We start from the raw sequence: 16,058 nt of genomic DNA, 5'->3' as shown, positions 1-16,058 counted from the left end.
TGTGAACGTCGTCCAAGTTTTATTTCTTCATTGGAAGTTCATTGGAAGTTTATAGTGTAGTAAGGTTAATTTCATGCGGAGTTTAAGCTTCAAACGTGGAGACTCCAGACAAGCGAAAAGTGCCTTTTCAACATTTACGTTATTTTTCCTTTTGTTTGGAGCAGTACTAGGTAACTTTGCCGTCGATAATGTTAGTTCCATGCCTGAAAGGACCGCGCTGAACCGGTTGGCAAAGTTTAACAGTGGAATCTTGAAACCAAAGGGTCCATTCTGCCCCGATTGGCCACGCGAAGTCGATCAGGACTGCCTAAAGCTACTCCGGAAGAGAAAGATGGCTGGCAAACAATTTGTGAATCGAGCAGATGAACTGCAGGAATGTAACGTTTTGCCCAGCACCGAGTAAAACGCAATCCCGGTAACAGATTTCTACACAGAATTGTCGCCAGCGACGAGGAATAGCAGCTTCACGTTGATGCGAAGCATAGAAAAGAGTAGTCAGTTCTGGAAGATGCGTTATAGCCTGGAGCTGAGCCATATGGCCACTCATCGAAAGCAGGATTTTGTTTTGGTGGAGCAGAGACGGCTTTACACGTCGCGAAAAGCTTGAGAGGAACAGAACCATCAATAAGGTTCGAGTAAACGAGGTTATTCGACAGGAGAGATCCGACAGACGAGCCAAAGCCATCCCTCGCCTTTTCGACAATACCAGGCCGCACATAGTGAAATTGTGCAAATCGTCCTACCTGAGCTTGAGTGAAAGATCCTTTTAGACCTTCCGCGTTCATAACGGAGAAATACTTCTCCCTGTTACTGACGAATAAAATCGGCAAACGTGCATTTGGAAATGAAGAAAATCCTAGAACTGTGCTGAACGGGTTCTTCAACATCAGACTTGAAAATTCCGAGTGGCAAAGAAGAAATCAATTGATCGGAGGATACAGGAGGCCGTTGACGGTACGGGTGAACATATAATAAATAAGTTCGTTGCTAGCTATCAAACGAAATGTCGCGTTTTTTATTGGGCAAAAAGCGGTCATTACTTTTGTTACAGGCTAATACAGTATAGGTACCACGTAAAGAGCCGCACCGAGGTTAATTATTAGCTTTATTAATTAGCTAACGAATTTGTTCCTAGTTGAGAGTCAATGTGAATGTTCTTAGCCAGCTTTTTTCATTAAGGCATTTTTCAGCCTTATGGCGTCGAATATCTGCATCCACATATCAAACTTGGGTCATAAACCCACGCCAATTTTAGCTGGTGCGAAGAAATTCCTGCTTTAAACATGGCATATATCTTTCGTAACACTTAATCAATATAACAACCCGATATTTTCACAATGGTCTAAGAGGCTTGTGGCGCGAAAAGGTAAAAAACCTTAGCGCTTATCTGCTGCAGAACCCTTCGTGTCCCTTATAGATAGATAGATAGATAGATAGATCCTATTGTGATGATGGCTGAACGAACGGCGGCTCGAAGCAAAACACACCCGCGGTGCAGCGAACTAAGAATTTCTTCTGCGTATGGATTGTTATGAAGCTATCGCGGTCAATTCAAATGTGTATTATGTCGTTAAGCAGAGCATTGTATCGGCCTAGGCCTGGCATTTTGACTTGTCAAGCTATTATATCTGACTTCTATCCTGCAGTCTAATGCCCTTCGGTAACGGCTAAGGGTCCAAAGAACTCTGTTGCAAGTCACTTTATGATACTTGAGTATTTTACCGAATAATTTACCAAAGACACAAGTGATTTTTACCAACCTATCATAAAACTAAACGCGTTTAACATAATCAATATACAAATAACACACCCTATTTTTGGGTCGGTGCAAATGACAACTTGCAGCCATGCAAGGCCATGCTGACCTCTTATGATGCAAAGTAAACATTTCATTCATAGGGTCTACTGGGGTAGACGGTACGTGTTGCACAACCCGTCATATTGAGTAAACATATTTTCAGCGTTCAAACTATTCATACGATGCAAAGCCCAATCTCGATGATAATAATAATAATAATAGCTAGAAAATCGTTATATACCTCTACGCGGCCACAATTAATTCTATATGCGCTGTTCTAGTTGGGACTTTCGACACGTACCACTATCAACAGATGCTCCGATATTCACAATCACAGCATATACTATATAGCGATATACATTTTACAATCCATATATGTTTCTGATTGTTTGTTATCACACATTCGTATCGCTCCATGTAAAATTCAAAACTCCGCGTACGTCACTATACGACAGGAACCTTGATTGGCATGAAGCGATCTAAACAAATTCTTAATCCGAAGACCATCAGCCTGGGCAGCTTTCTGCTGCGTCATAGCAGACCCAAACCCAAATCTAATTTGCCATTTTCTTGAGACTGAGCTATGAAAAACTGTCAGGTCTTATAATGGTCGGAGCTCCCTCTCCTTGTCAAAGGTGTTCTCATTAAATTATAAAGTAGAAGACAGCTTTAGCAAAGAGCCACCATGAACGCGATGAACTAATAGTAAGGCATCGCTTCTGCGACCATTGTTGCCAGGTAAGTTTGCCAGCGCTTGTATCAGTCTAGCAGTTCAAAGTGCCCTTGCGAAATGAATTTAATAGCTAAGCTTACAGCGCCAGATAAAGATGACGTTTTTACAAAATTAACAGAAATTTTTTTAAATGTTTCCTTGCTCGCTTATGAATTACGTTATATATTCTTGACCTTTTGATCCTTTTTCTTTACAAAATACGATAAAATCATGCGGTATCGAGTCAAATGTAGCTTAGGGAGAAAACGCGACCTCAATCGTTGACTTAAATCTCCAATGAATTTCGATACTGAGATACATCGAGCACAAGTGGGGTACGCTCCTCTATACGTTAAATCAATTCTAAATGGTACAATAATAAGGGAATTCGCGCTTCATATTTTTCAACTTGACGATTTCTTATATGTGTAGAAAACACAATGTTCGACAAAATAGTTCATTTGCTTTTCTAATTTCTTCCTTGCTTTAGGTGTCCTACTTAAATAAAAGTAGCCATTACTCGTACTGTATATTGTAGGTGGATTCTGCTTGTTAGCTAGTCGTCTGCCTCGGCCGTGTTGGGGGTTGCGTGTTCCAAACAGCGGTACGTTTTACATAGTCGTATTTAGATGGAGCTAATTTTGTTACACCGATATCTCCACACAATTCACGTCCTGTCGCGCCAATCATCATTCCCAATTCTAGAGGACAATCTAAATAGGGTTCGCATATGGCAAAGGAAAAAAGCCGATACATCTTAAGGAAATCGTCTATTATTAGGTAATGCAAGGTTGTTTTGTAAGGCAGCTATCGCGTTCGAGATGGAAGATTGTCTGTTAGAATTTGTTTCAATGAATTGAGCACTATAGCTAACGCTGTTGACCAATGGCGTTAGTTAACAAAGATACTGCAAAATGATCGACGACTATCTTTTGAGAGATTTAAAGCAATCGTTGCATTGTTGACAGAGTCTGCTTTTTCCGACCGCGACAAATGACAGACTGCAATCGATCATCACATCAATAAAGTTAAAAATATTCATGAAGCGATCAGTAGTCACTAAACAGGAATTAATAAGAAAAACATAGAGTTGGACAAGTGAACTTTGCTAAGGAGCGACCCGATCCTTTCTGGTCAGCAGAGGTCAAATGCTGAGATTAAGGAAGGCAAACGCTAATAGGTAGGTAATAATGTAGACAACGATGTATTTGGGGTGAACCTGTTACTTTGAGTTTCACGATTTAAATTTAGCAATTCAAATAGCGAATATCTTAAACTTTGACGCCATCAAAGTTGACTAGATCCACAATAATTTTACGCTGACACTATTAGCATTCTTTATTTTATACACACGAACAAAGGGTTCATATGGATGAATAATTATTCTGTAGATGAACAATGGGACGACTTAAGCGCGTACCCTTCCGATATTGACGCAGATGTACATCTATTCTAGCAGAAATCTCAAAGAATAATCGTACCTTTTTTTTGAGGCCTGAGTCAGCCTTGTTACTACGCAGATATATTTGTAATTATAGCGTACATTTATTTAATAGCATTTGACATAGAACCAATAGAAGAATGAAACCTTTATGCTGAGCCGGAGGCATCAGAACACGATCGTATGAAACGGTGGCCAGAGGGCGCAAGTAGCGTCGCTGTTAGGTAACAGCAGCGACATAAAATGTCGAAGTGTATCTAGAATGTTAAGCGTTTGCTACTTCAAACATTATGCCTCTCTTCGATAACCCGAGAAGCGGTGACTATCTCATCGCGAACATAGCACTATGAGCTACGTATGAATACTATTATTGCTAGACGAATATTGTATATCCGTCTCAAGATGCATATGTCCCTTCTAAGGCGGCTCGGATCGTTAAACATAGTTCTAATGATCATACAACTTTCTGTTTCGGCACTTTTTCCGACTCCTTTTAGCGGCAGCCCGAACAGTGGAAGCACAGCATTTCTATAAAAAAAAAAAAAACTTTAAAGACTAGATATATTCAACATTTCTGGAAAGTAAGCCCTTTGGGGCTTCGATATATTTTTTTTTAACTTGTTCGGTCTTGTCAGCAACAGAAAGAGGTCTACATATGAGAAATGGAGAAAAAAAAAAACACCCCGCAACGATTGTTTTCTACGAGAAGCGACCAGGAAAGTGCGCAAGAAAACGGCTGAAAATTCAGTATGTCTTTTTAGAAAAAGCTTGTACCGCCACGACTACCACGATTCTAGGCGCTGCGTTTGACTTTCTACGGCTGTCATTTTCGTTTGCCCACGACCGAACTCGCTCTTAAGCGCAGACAATTGTCAATGCCTCGATCCCTTTCCTTAGCCGACTATAGTGTAAGAGGCATTAAAGCATAAAAGGGAAACTTTCCTATCGGAACTAAGGCGGCTGGGTAGGGCCGGGAACCCTTGAAAGACATGAGGGTTTGAGATCTTTAAAGATAGTAGACTTAGTAATGATGACGATGAGAATGATGATCGTGATCGTTATCACACGCGTCATCATTTCAACAAAAAGATGTTCGGAAATAATAGCTGTATATAGTAAATAATAATAATAATAATATGAAGGATATCATCCTATCGAGAGAAGAAGACGGCACAATTTGCGAACGAATCGAGATGTCAGCACGGTGGAGCGGTGAATCTCAACAGAGCAACCGGCAAAGATGGATACATCTGATTCCTCATGACAAACAATTAGCACTTGATGCTTGTTTATCTAACTATTCTACTTATATAATGGTAATAATTTCGAGCGATACAGCGCCCTGAGACGGAGCTTTGATCGATTAGATTCGATAGAGAGAATCAAATTTATTTTGTAATTACCGACCAGTTGCGTAATCCAGCCAATGGCCAAAAACAATTAATACAAAATTAAAAAAAAGCAGCCAGCTTACTGGACAGCAAGAGCGCGGCATCTATTTCTACACATATTGAATAAGGCAGAATGACGACCAACTGTTAGCACATGACCTTGAATAGAAATCTGCACGTTCCAGAACGATGCCTCCGGACAGCGTTGAGCCTTCAGAAATAGGTGAGATGATAAATAGAAATAGTAGTAGTACCCGGTGCATACCGCTGCGAGTGAAACAGAACTTGACGCTGGCGTACATAATCCGTACAGCCTTTAACAGAAAAAAAACATTGGAAATATTTAAACGCTACTTTGAGGTGTGTCTAAACAATGTGTTCCCGTTTGCAGATGCAGCAGTATTTATTTGTCAGAAGAAGATTCTTGGCTGGATGGACGATTGTTAGATCCGTCAATCCGTCCCTGGCTTTGCTTTAAGAAGAAGATGGAAAATTGCATAGCGAGTCACAAAGAGAGGGGTTGACGTCTTCTGTTTTGCCGTTTAGGACGTCACGGCTTGTCTGCACACATTTAGTAAATGGAAACCTTCAATATTTTATATGCCCATAAAAGTAGCTGAGCTCTTAGCTTCGTTATTTGGTCACCGCAAGCCGAACGCAAAAATACTGCGGCTCGGATATGAAAAGTACGACGGAAGAAAAAACAACTTTGTTGTAAGTCACGCATGTCAGTTGGCTTGAGTTCACCCTCACAGGAAGACTCCGTCGAACAACCAACTTGTTATTTGACAACGCATGCACGCGTCCGTCCGAATGGATTCGTAGACATGGCGGCAGGCCACGGTTCCGATGCAAATAATGTTTTCTAATACAGCGGCCTGAAGACAATGGAATATTTATAAACGAAGCCGGCCGTTACGGATCAGGTCCAGCGTGATTAACCGTTGCGCCACTTGTAGCAGCGGCAACTGGAAATAGTTAAACGTATGAAATTTGGCTGAAGATCTGTTCCTCACCTATACTGAACAGGGAACAATCTATTCATGGCATCGCTTTCTAATTTAAAGTGAAAAATTGATAGTGTTAAGAGCACAGGCCTCTAGTCATAACATGTAGGATAGCATCATTCATGCGTCTCCGGAGCACTATCTATATGCGCGTAATATGAAAGCCAACAAAAAGACGCTATGTTTTTATAGATTTAGATGCAATAGAACACAAAAAATAGGCCATGAAACGATGAAGCCCAAATATATTAGCTCCTACGACAAAACATATTGCCATGCAGAGACGATAGGTTCGATAAGGCCTGTCTCCCTATCGAAATATATATGGCTAGAAACACAATGAAGCGCTCAATTACTGATGGGGTATGTAATATGGGGTGTGTATTGGGTAACAGACACGACCTGAAACTGCGCGAACCACTTGCCAAACACGACTGCTCTTTTTGGTTATGAAAGACGAACTTCGCGGGGCTGTACGTTCAGGGTACAGTTCTATGGCTCGTGGGCGCCGTACCTAACTACAATACGACGCTTAATAAAGAGTAATGCCACCGCCATTGGCGTTTAGTTTATTTAGCTTTTTTTACTAACAGCCTCGATCAACTGAAGTCATCGTTGAAAGTGCGCTAGATCAAACATGCAAATGACCCTTTTTGTCCTCATTTTCATCCAGGTGCAAATCTAACTGGAAGATCTTTGAACCTCAAAAACGTTTTTCGAACCGGAGAAGAAAGATGTTATAGTAAATGGACCAAAACGAAGGCCAGCTAATAGACACAAATAAGCCTCTCGGTAAATGAGAGGTTAATTCTAAAGGTATATTGAAGGAGCGTCACCGTTAAGAGAGAACAAATTCAGATCCCTTCTCGAGTCGCACGAAGCGCACGCGCAGCGTTGTCGATTTGTCTGCGAGCGTGCCGAGTAGCCTGGCACAGATAGGGCAAACGCGCACGTAGAAATCAGCCAACAGACAGGCTCATAAATCGCTCCTCATGCGAAAAGATAGTCTTTTAGCATGGGGAGCGATTCCTTCGCCTTTCGAAAAAGTGTCTTTAATGTTAATTCGGCTGATAACAATGATAGATACACTTTGCTGCTAAAACATATTAATTAATTCAGATACATGCCGATACGAGTTCACTACTTCAAATACAACATTTATTTCCTTTTCTGCCGTGCTCCGAAAAATAAATTATCCGTTTTTAATCAGAACATTGCCTATATATATATTACAGGCTGACCTACCTGTCAAACGAAGGGATGCGTCAATCCAGGTAGAAAACCGGATGCGTATACTGTCACATAGGCAGGCGAATTAGTGTCTCAACTGGTGTCCCAAAAAAAAAAAAACTTGTTTGCTATTGAATGTAACAATTTGTCGAATCAGATTTAAATCGTTGTGGCTAAATTCAGGCAGACACATCTGGATGCATAAATGTTGGTATAGCTGTAAGTGGCCTAGAAAAACACTAGGCCATTATGAGTATGTCGCACCCGTTTTCGCTTACTAGACTCTATCGCAAAGCCGCTAGCGTGATAGTACAAAGCACCTTGCGCACTAAAACAGCAAAGGCACTTAGAATAGAGTAAGTCCTGACGAGTATTGACGATTGAGTATGATTGACGAGTATTGTCCGGTTAACGTAAACCAACAGGAAGTTTTACTTCCAAGTTACGCGATTTGTTCACCGAAAAGTTAAATGAGTGCTAAAAGACTTCACGTAACATCTGCTGAAGCGCACGGCATATGTACGTGCGTTATTCTTTTTGTTCGCACAGCAACTGAATTTTACGTTTTGCGTCTCTACCGAAGTATGCGAGATGGGTTTGTCTGAAAAGTTTTGTCCTTTGAGTTCATTCGATCTTTTAGTCTATTGGCTTCACCCGATCGTCTGGGGCGGGGGGCGTACGCTAGCTACTATATCGATTAAATTGAATTGTACATGTCGTTGCCTCTTATGGGTGGCGGGACGTTACAACCTGCAGCTTGTTTTCGCACGGCGTTGAGAAGAAGTGGGCGTTTTTTTTGGCGTCCACTAAATCATAACTTCAACTAGCCAGCTAAACAAACGATAGTTATAGTTCTCTCCAAATAATTTAATTCACGAGTTCCAGAGGTTCACCTGTTTTTTCCTCCAGCCTTATATTGGTAAATCAACCGGGTCTGGATCATTTTAGTACCACCGGGCAGCAATATCCAATTCGGCCTATACTCTGTTATATATATCTTTTTGCGCATTCTATCATATATCTGTCGTAGATGATATAGCTCTTTCAGTTATAGAAAATATACTATTTTTTGATTTTCAGCAATTTTGTAAATTGAATGGATCGAGCCGAATGAATAGGTACATATATGTGTTGGAACTTAGGAAATTTCGTGACCTGATTTCGTTATTACTTACAGACGATTTGTTTTGCGCAGGGAATGACGGACCCTCTAAAGCAGTAAAACCGGACGGAAGAAAAAATCCAAAAATTGCAAGATGTTTGAAATAATAAGACGAGAAACCTATCATTGTTTGGCTAGCTTCAAGCTTGAGCTATACACTATCTGCTCTCGAATAGGTCAGTCGAGTGACGTTGATGTACGCACCACTTGATCGTTACTCGTACCAGCCCAAGGAAAGGTTTTCCTGCGTAAGCTCAGTCCTTACTATGCGAGCCGTTCAATCGATATCATCAGCCTTTTTAAAATTTCATAAACGAATACCTGACGGGAACGCGCCGACGTCAGATAAATTTCAACCTGTCGTTAATTAGCGTCTAATTAAAGTGGGCTTTAATGCAAATTGATTTCTAAGGTGTCATCCAGAGTAGAATAGAATATATTCCAAATGTATTTGGGATCTAAGGTGTTTTTAACTGAACCGCCTCAAGAATGAAATACTGAATGGAAGCATAATTTTTTTTATATGGTGTGTTTTTCATCATTAATATCAGTCATTACTTCGAAGCTGCTCCTTTACGAAGCGATACATAAAACGCAAAACTTCTAACTTCTGCGAGAACATCGCCCTGCTAGCTAGAACTGGTGACATCGTTTATCTTGTCCTTTTCTTGGAAATCACGGAGCAGAATCTCGTCTCGCAGCCTCGTGGGCGTTTAATTAAATTTTAACAGAAAAAAGAATAGAGAAGCCTATTCGATTATGTAATCTTGCTCTTTTCTTTCCCACTCATAGAGAAGAACATGAGACCATAATCGACCATCACTCGCTTTGGACCCTTAGACAAAAACCCATAAGTCATGCCTTGTTTTGGCACAGATTATGTACTCACCCGTTTTTCATTGGTCAGTCAATTAGTCAATGGCTAGTTGACATGTGACTGTTGAAGGTAAGGCGTCTTGGCCACAAGACGTTCCGCAAAGGCTTATTCCTCGTCGCAGTAAAAATAATTCATTTCCAAACAATGAATACCGGATTATGCTACACACACCCTGTATCGTATCGCACACTCAACATACTAGAATGGCCTTTTTTGCAACATTGTATCCTCCAAATACCGAAAAGGTCCACTTATAGTAGGTCAAAGTTGTTATATTTTTTATGAATAAATCATAAGTTTATTTAAGGGCGTATCCGGTTCGGCACAAAGCGAAGCAAGGATATTTTCTATATTGCTGAGATAGTAATTATTAACATCAATCTGTTTTAGACTGAGACGCAAAAATATATCCTTAAAAGAAATAGATACCTGGAGTCCAAAATAAGGGCAAATTTCTATTATCTAGACAAAGAAATAAGGATGGCCTTGTGCACCAGTGACAAAACTTCCCAATGAAATACAGTGTTGCCCATCGCCGTGCAAAAATGTCAGCATGAACGGATACTAACTACTTAACGAACGTAGGAGCTAACTCACAGGGCCAACGGTTAGGCTGCTACTATAAATAGCAGCTTCTTGTGAGCCTGAAGGAAACAACTGCCATTAAACTAACACTATAGGTTGCCGAATAAAGAAGGTAAAGGTGTAAAGCCAAATCAATGTTTGTTTGACAAAAGGCTTATTAACAGGAAATTAATTTGCAACAAACACTCTTTCGGCTTAACCGATCATTTAGACGTAACCTAATGCAGGCCTGATCCTTGGCCTAACTTCTGGTCAGACGGTCCGGAAAGCGAGATTCCCGTTGGGTTGGATCGAACGTATTCCGTAATTCTCAACTCTACTTTCCAAATGTATGCCTTTTATTTGTATAGAGCTTTTATGAGAGGCTTATAAAATAACAAAAACAATAACACACAAAAAATATATTCCTTATAAGTTATTAACTTTGATCAGCGATGCATAATATACTTAGTCAGTAGTATTTTTTTTTTTGGCAATTTGGTATCTTGCGGAACAAGGATCTTACGCGAAAGGATTCACGGTCCGGTGAACTTCCACTATAAATAAATGTTCTATGTTGCATTGTGGGAATACAATTATTATTATTACTCTGACTAACTTACCCATTGATGTACATGGGATGTGTGTGAAGAGGCCCGGGGCGGGTCTCATGCCCGATTTTCCCATCGCGCGGGTTTTTAAAGGCAGCCCCCGTAGGGCCTGCCAACAAAAGTCAATCAATGCGTCACCTATATTCACTATGTTATCTGGTACGTGAAATGTTAACACGCTTGCGCTCTGTGGCGCATACCAATGCACCTAATGTTGCCTTAAGTCCCACGAGAATTTTTAATTTTTTCAAATTTTCAAATGTTTCACAGAACTCCCCAAAATTCCCGAGGGGTTCCCAAGCGTTTAGCATGTAGTATTCCTCCACGACACGAAATTACATGTATACCACAAATCAGCTAGCCCTCTCCTTTTCATAAATCTATATGAGCACTGTTTGCATGCCAGCAATACTGCGTGACTCTTGCTGAAGAGACTGTTGACAGTTGGCGAGTGGTCTATATTTTTTCTAGGTTGTCATTCTCGAGCTTTTCATGTCTTCATCTTTCACCGCATATCATCATCACTGCAGGATGGGCGTATACACATTATGATTAGAAACACACAAACCTCTTCTAGATTTGCTTCTGGCAGCTGGATGAGGTCTGGTGTTTTGCAGTTACAATGAAAGACCTCCTCTGGCAAAAAAAAACTCACGGCTGCCTTTCGTGCTGACGATGACAATGATGATGATTGTAATGAAAATCAACTGTGGTCTCGCTGATGCTATTGAATGATGACGACGACGACGACGACGACGACAGCGACATCGATGTTTAAACGAACAACAACAACAACAACAACAGCGCCACCTGTTGCTCTGGCTGCAACGACGCAAACTGTCACTTCGACTGAACGGACAAATCGACCAAGTGGCCAGCGACGGACAAATGCGGTAAATGTAGCCTAATGTGCTCCTACTGTTGCTGTTGTTGTCCGTCTGCCGAACCACTACACATCTACCTGTTAGATACTGTCACACACTTACTTCGACGCCGCTGCTACGAAAGCGTCGCATGGCGGTTGATGATGGACGCACTTCGTTGCCACTAGCTCCTCACTGCCACTACTGCGGACTCCACTTTCCAGAAGCGGCAGTTGTTGCTAACCCGCAGCTGACCACTACGCTAGTGACAGAAACGGCAGCGGTAACAGAAGCGGCGTTCGGTGATTGTCTCGACTTGCCTTGAGGAGAGACTAGCATTCCCGCTGCTGCTGCTGCTGTTGTTGTCTTCTAGGGGCACACAGCACACGAATCGCAGCAATCAGCGTAAACCGCAGATGGCCTTTTAGTTGTTCGGGGGAACCGAATGACGACGACAGTGGGGACACGGATAGCTCACGCTCGTACTACGAAAACGACCGCCATACGACTTCCATTGTTACCTCCGCCGCTTGACCACTATGGCAGCTACTGCAGTTGTAATAGTGGCAGGGTGGTAGCAACTCAGCTACGATGGGCACGGCATTACGATTGTGTATGACCAACTACTCTCGATCGGCTGTTGCATGACTATAGTACACGGCTATATGAAACGAGAGCTTATATCATAGTCGGCCGCACAACGCAAGATACAGATTGAACCACTAGAGAGTATGGTAGAATTGAACAGACTTGACAGGCAACGACGATGGGGCAAAGGTAATCCATCCGATTCAATCGGCCTGCGAGTGACCTGACGGCTGTATAATTCCGAGGATCCTACGACCGTAGTTGCACAGCCGCTCAGATAGTTCTACTACTAATATTACTAACGCTTTCAGTAGCAATACAATGATAGCGGCATCAAAGTTACTCTTTTGCCTAGCAGCAGGCGAGTATGTACTGCCGAATGACTATACGAACTCAAGTTGATAAATGCTTGCGACTCACAAACACAAACTTAGTTGTACTTGAATGTATGTTACTTCCAACAACAAACACAACAGGATATTGGAATCCTTCATCTATTGGACGTTTACTTTTTACTTGTGCTTTGGTTCCATGGCAGCTGAATCCTATGTTGAGATGATCTTAAGACGAAGTTGACAAGCGCAGAAATTCTAAGGACTACATCGCCCATGTTTTCGAGCTACGACGGTCCTGAACAAGCTGTGGTACAATTTACGTGTAGCAAAATAAGAAACGAAGGTAAGTATCTCATTGTAGTAGCTGTGGTTAACAGATTCGATAGGCTATCGAGCACAAATGAAACTGGCTACCATCCGTTGTATTTGTCTGGCGAAGCGGTCAGCGCAGACGGCTACAACCCCGTTCGTAGGTGTCCGACTAGTCCGCTACTGTATTCATTCGCAACAACGTGAGTTGTACCGGTTCGGATTGAAGCCACGGGCACCGGTGTCCCTATGACCGTAGCGTTGCTCGCTGGCATTGGCCGGTCTTCTCCAATCTTCTTCTGTCTCGATGTTGCCTTCTCTTCCCTCACCGGCCTCCCGTTCGCCAAGGGTGAGGGCACGCACATAGTGAAGTGGCTTTTTTTGCTCTTGCCGAAGCAGAAGCACAAGGTACTTCTGCAACACCAACACCATCGCCTGGAGCATTACAACGGCAACAGCCGCAGCGCACGGTAGATCGCGCACGACACGACAATGCCACACTATAGCGCTACGGAAAGCTCTTGTTCCCGGTGTCGACCGAGCATCAATCGCACCACATACGTCCGACGGACGGACGGACGGACGGACGCACGCACGCACGCACTCACGCGCACATGTACACATACCAAGCATATGAAATAGTTAGATTTATTCAGGCTTACATGCACAAACACTGATCAGATTTCACAATGCGGTATCGATACGATGCACCGTCATATGATTAGCTAGAAGATCCTAGATTCGTTCTTCCAATCTGGACTTGTTCAGGGCACAACGATATCGCTCATTTGTTCGTCTAGTAGCCGACTTACTCCGTCTTTGTTTAGAAGCAAGGAAAAGCGCAGACATGAGCAGAAAATAAAAAGACGAGTGCGTCTTCCTAGAGCGTACTCACGCGAGCGACCTAGAAGGCAAGCAGGCAAACAAGCCAAGTAGTCTGATAATACGGAGGCAGGAAAGGGGCAGCTTCCAACTGCAGTCGGTCTATCAATCAGCCAGGCTGTGGCCGTGTGCGATAAATACACGGTTCGGTCATCCGTCCCGCGGCGGCAATACGTCTGCTGCTAGGACGAAAAACTTCGATTGGCGAGCCGCTTTGTCTGACCAACTGGTCGAACCAGTGATGCCCATCCGACGCCGCATGGCAGCCAGCAGCGAAGATGGCGCCAAAAGAACGTAAGAAGTGTTCAGAAGTCATCGGTCGTCGTCACCAAACTATCCCGTTGGCATCGCGCATAGCAGAAGGAGACCACCAGCTGTAAGTCTCTACTTTTAGCCGCCACCACTTCGACCAGCAACCGTAACTGGGGTCCTGCAGTCGTCATCAGTTCAAACGTCCAACGCTTGTATAATTTAAGCTAACATTGAAAGTGTCGTCCCCTTTTTTCAGCGTTAAGCAATAGGCACAAACAACTTAAATTGACAATTAGCAAAGATCCAGCCCAGCATATCATTGCCAACGCCCTTCTCAGTGGTGGCGTCAGAAAGTAACTGTCGCGTCCTACCTTTATCGGTATGATCAGCTGATTAGCATGTGACGTAAACTACATCCGGTGGAAGCATACAGAGTGGTCCGGCATACAGTAATAATATATATGCATATTTTGGTATAGTGGAAACCTCTTTGACAGGAAATGTACAAGAAGCAACGAATAAAGAGCCACACTACCGATCCATTCTGAATCTTATTGAAATTTTCAGAAGTATTTCATATTAAAACCATATGCAATAAGCGGATACGGCACGTTGTGGTAAACAGTCCTGTAGAAGGCTTGACCCGCTCGAACGCAGAACTGTGGTCGTCGATTAAATCCGTACCGTTTGTGTGTTTGGGTATAAGTACGGAGCTTTTGCTTCTACATAATAGTGGCAGTTGGCACATAAAAGGTGTCCTTGCCTAAAAAAAAAAGTCAGAGAAAAAAGATTTGCTAATATAATAATGTATGGTCAGCACAGTTGTTGGTCGACCAACTTAGAGTAAGTAAATCTAAACAAACTCAAAGTAGAAACAGCGTGAAAAAACACTGAATGCGATCAAGAAGAGTTCAGTTGAAGAAGAAGGCGACGATAAACGAGGAAGGACCAATGATGAGGAAAAGGACCTTAAAATTGAGGTAGGCAGAGCTAAAGTCGACAGAAAAGAAGCTCATAAATTTGACCTGTTCGAGTAGTGTAAAATTTGGGTTGATTCAACAGGAAATCGGTCAAATTAAATTGAAACAAGTAAATACGATCAGCTAAGAATATTATGATTTTTATAGCTAATTATGCCAATGCAAGGCACTATGCACGAAACGGTAAGTATTCTGAAGACTTTTCAATTCTATGGGAGTGAAAGAACGCTTTGCTGATTGTACGTTTGCTGAATGAATAACACAGGTAGTAAAAGTTACATAATGTGGGCCGGATATAATTTAGGACCTATCCTACAATTAGGCTCGGCGATAGGCTCGTTTAAAGAGTTGTCGTTTGTACGCGAGTCGGATAAGCTGTGGCGTTGGCAAGCGGTAGTGGAGAAGCGTTATCCACTCAACTTACGGCCACTTTTTGGCTCCCGTTTGAGAGAAAAATGTCTAGTAAGGCACAAGTTCTAAAAAAAAAAAGAGCAAAGTAAGCTGTGTCTTTTTTTTGCAGGTTGTTCCTACCTACATTCAATTAAAATAGCTGACGTGTATCAATTATGCTAGATACCATAATATGATTCAGTATTGGGAGCAGCCTTAATTAGTTTATCGTTGTTAGCGTAAAAAGCTATTTTGATACAAATGGCATTTCGTCAGCCCCCACTTGAGCCAGAAGAACGAACCTCACATGGCTTTCCTACGAGCATATAGTAGTTGTCTGCAGGAACATAATCGTATATGAAATAAAACAAGGTCGCGTATTACGTCTACGTAAGATGTTTATCAGTAAGGTCAAGCTAATAAGTTAATTATCAGTTTATTTGGTCTTAGATAAATCATCACTAAAATGTTAACAGATAGATAGATAGAGTTCAGCCTAGCTTAGTAACGAATCTTCTGCCTTTGTCCATGTATAGATGAGCGTGCATGCTCATGTCATCGAAGTTTCTATAATGTTTGTTCTCACAGAAGAATATAGTCGGTATGTATTGGCTTTTCGTTAGCGTTTTGGGACGAGCTTACATACGATGACAGCGACTCCACTGA

General features: G+C 42.1%; 1 protein-coding gene across 1 annotated transcript in view; it reads right to left on the bottom strand.

Moving 5' to 3' along the window:
* Positions 1-13,183, bottom strand: part of LOC111262131 (uncharacterized) — a 129,586-nt gene extending 116,403 nt beyond the window's left edge. The window contains exon 1 of the mRNA XM_086968985.1: positions 10,806-13,183. Within this exon, the coding sequence (XP_086825111.1) occupies positions 10,806-10,869 (64 nt within the window). The 5' untranslated portion in view covers positions 10,870-13,183. The remainder of the gene's footprint in view (positions 1-10,805) is intronic.
* Between the last annotated feature and the right edge of the window lie 2,875 nt (positions 13,184-16,058).

This window comes from Varroa jacobsoni, unplaced genomic scaffold (genome assembly GCF_002532875.2).
Source record: "Varroa jacobsoni isolate VJ856 unplaced genomic scaffold, vjacob_1.0 scaffold_66, whole genome shotgun sequence".
Classification (NCBI taxonomy): Eukaryota; Metazoa; Arthropoda; class Arachnida; order Mesostigmata; family Varroidae; genus Varroa; species Varroa jacobsoni.
This window is presented reverse-complemented; position numbering and strand designations above follow the sequence as displayed.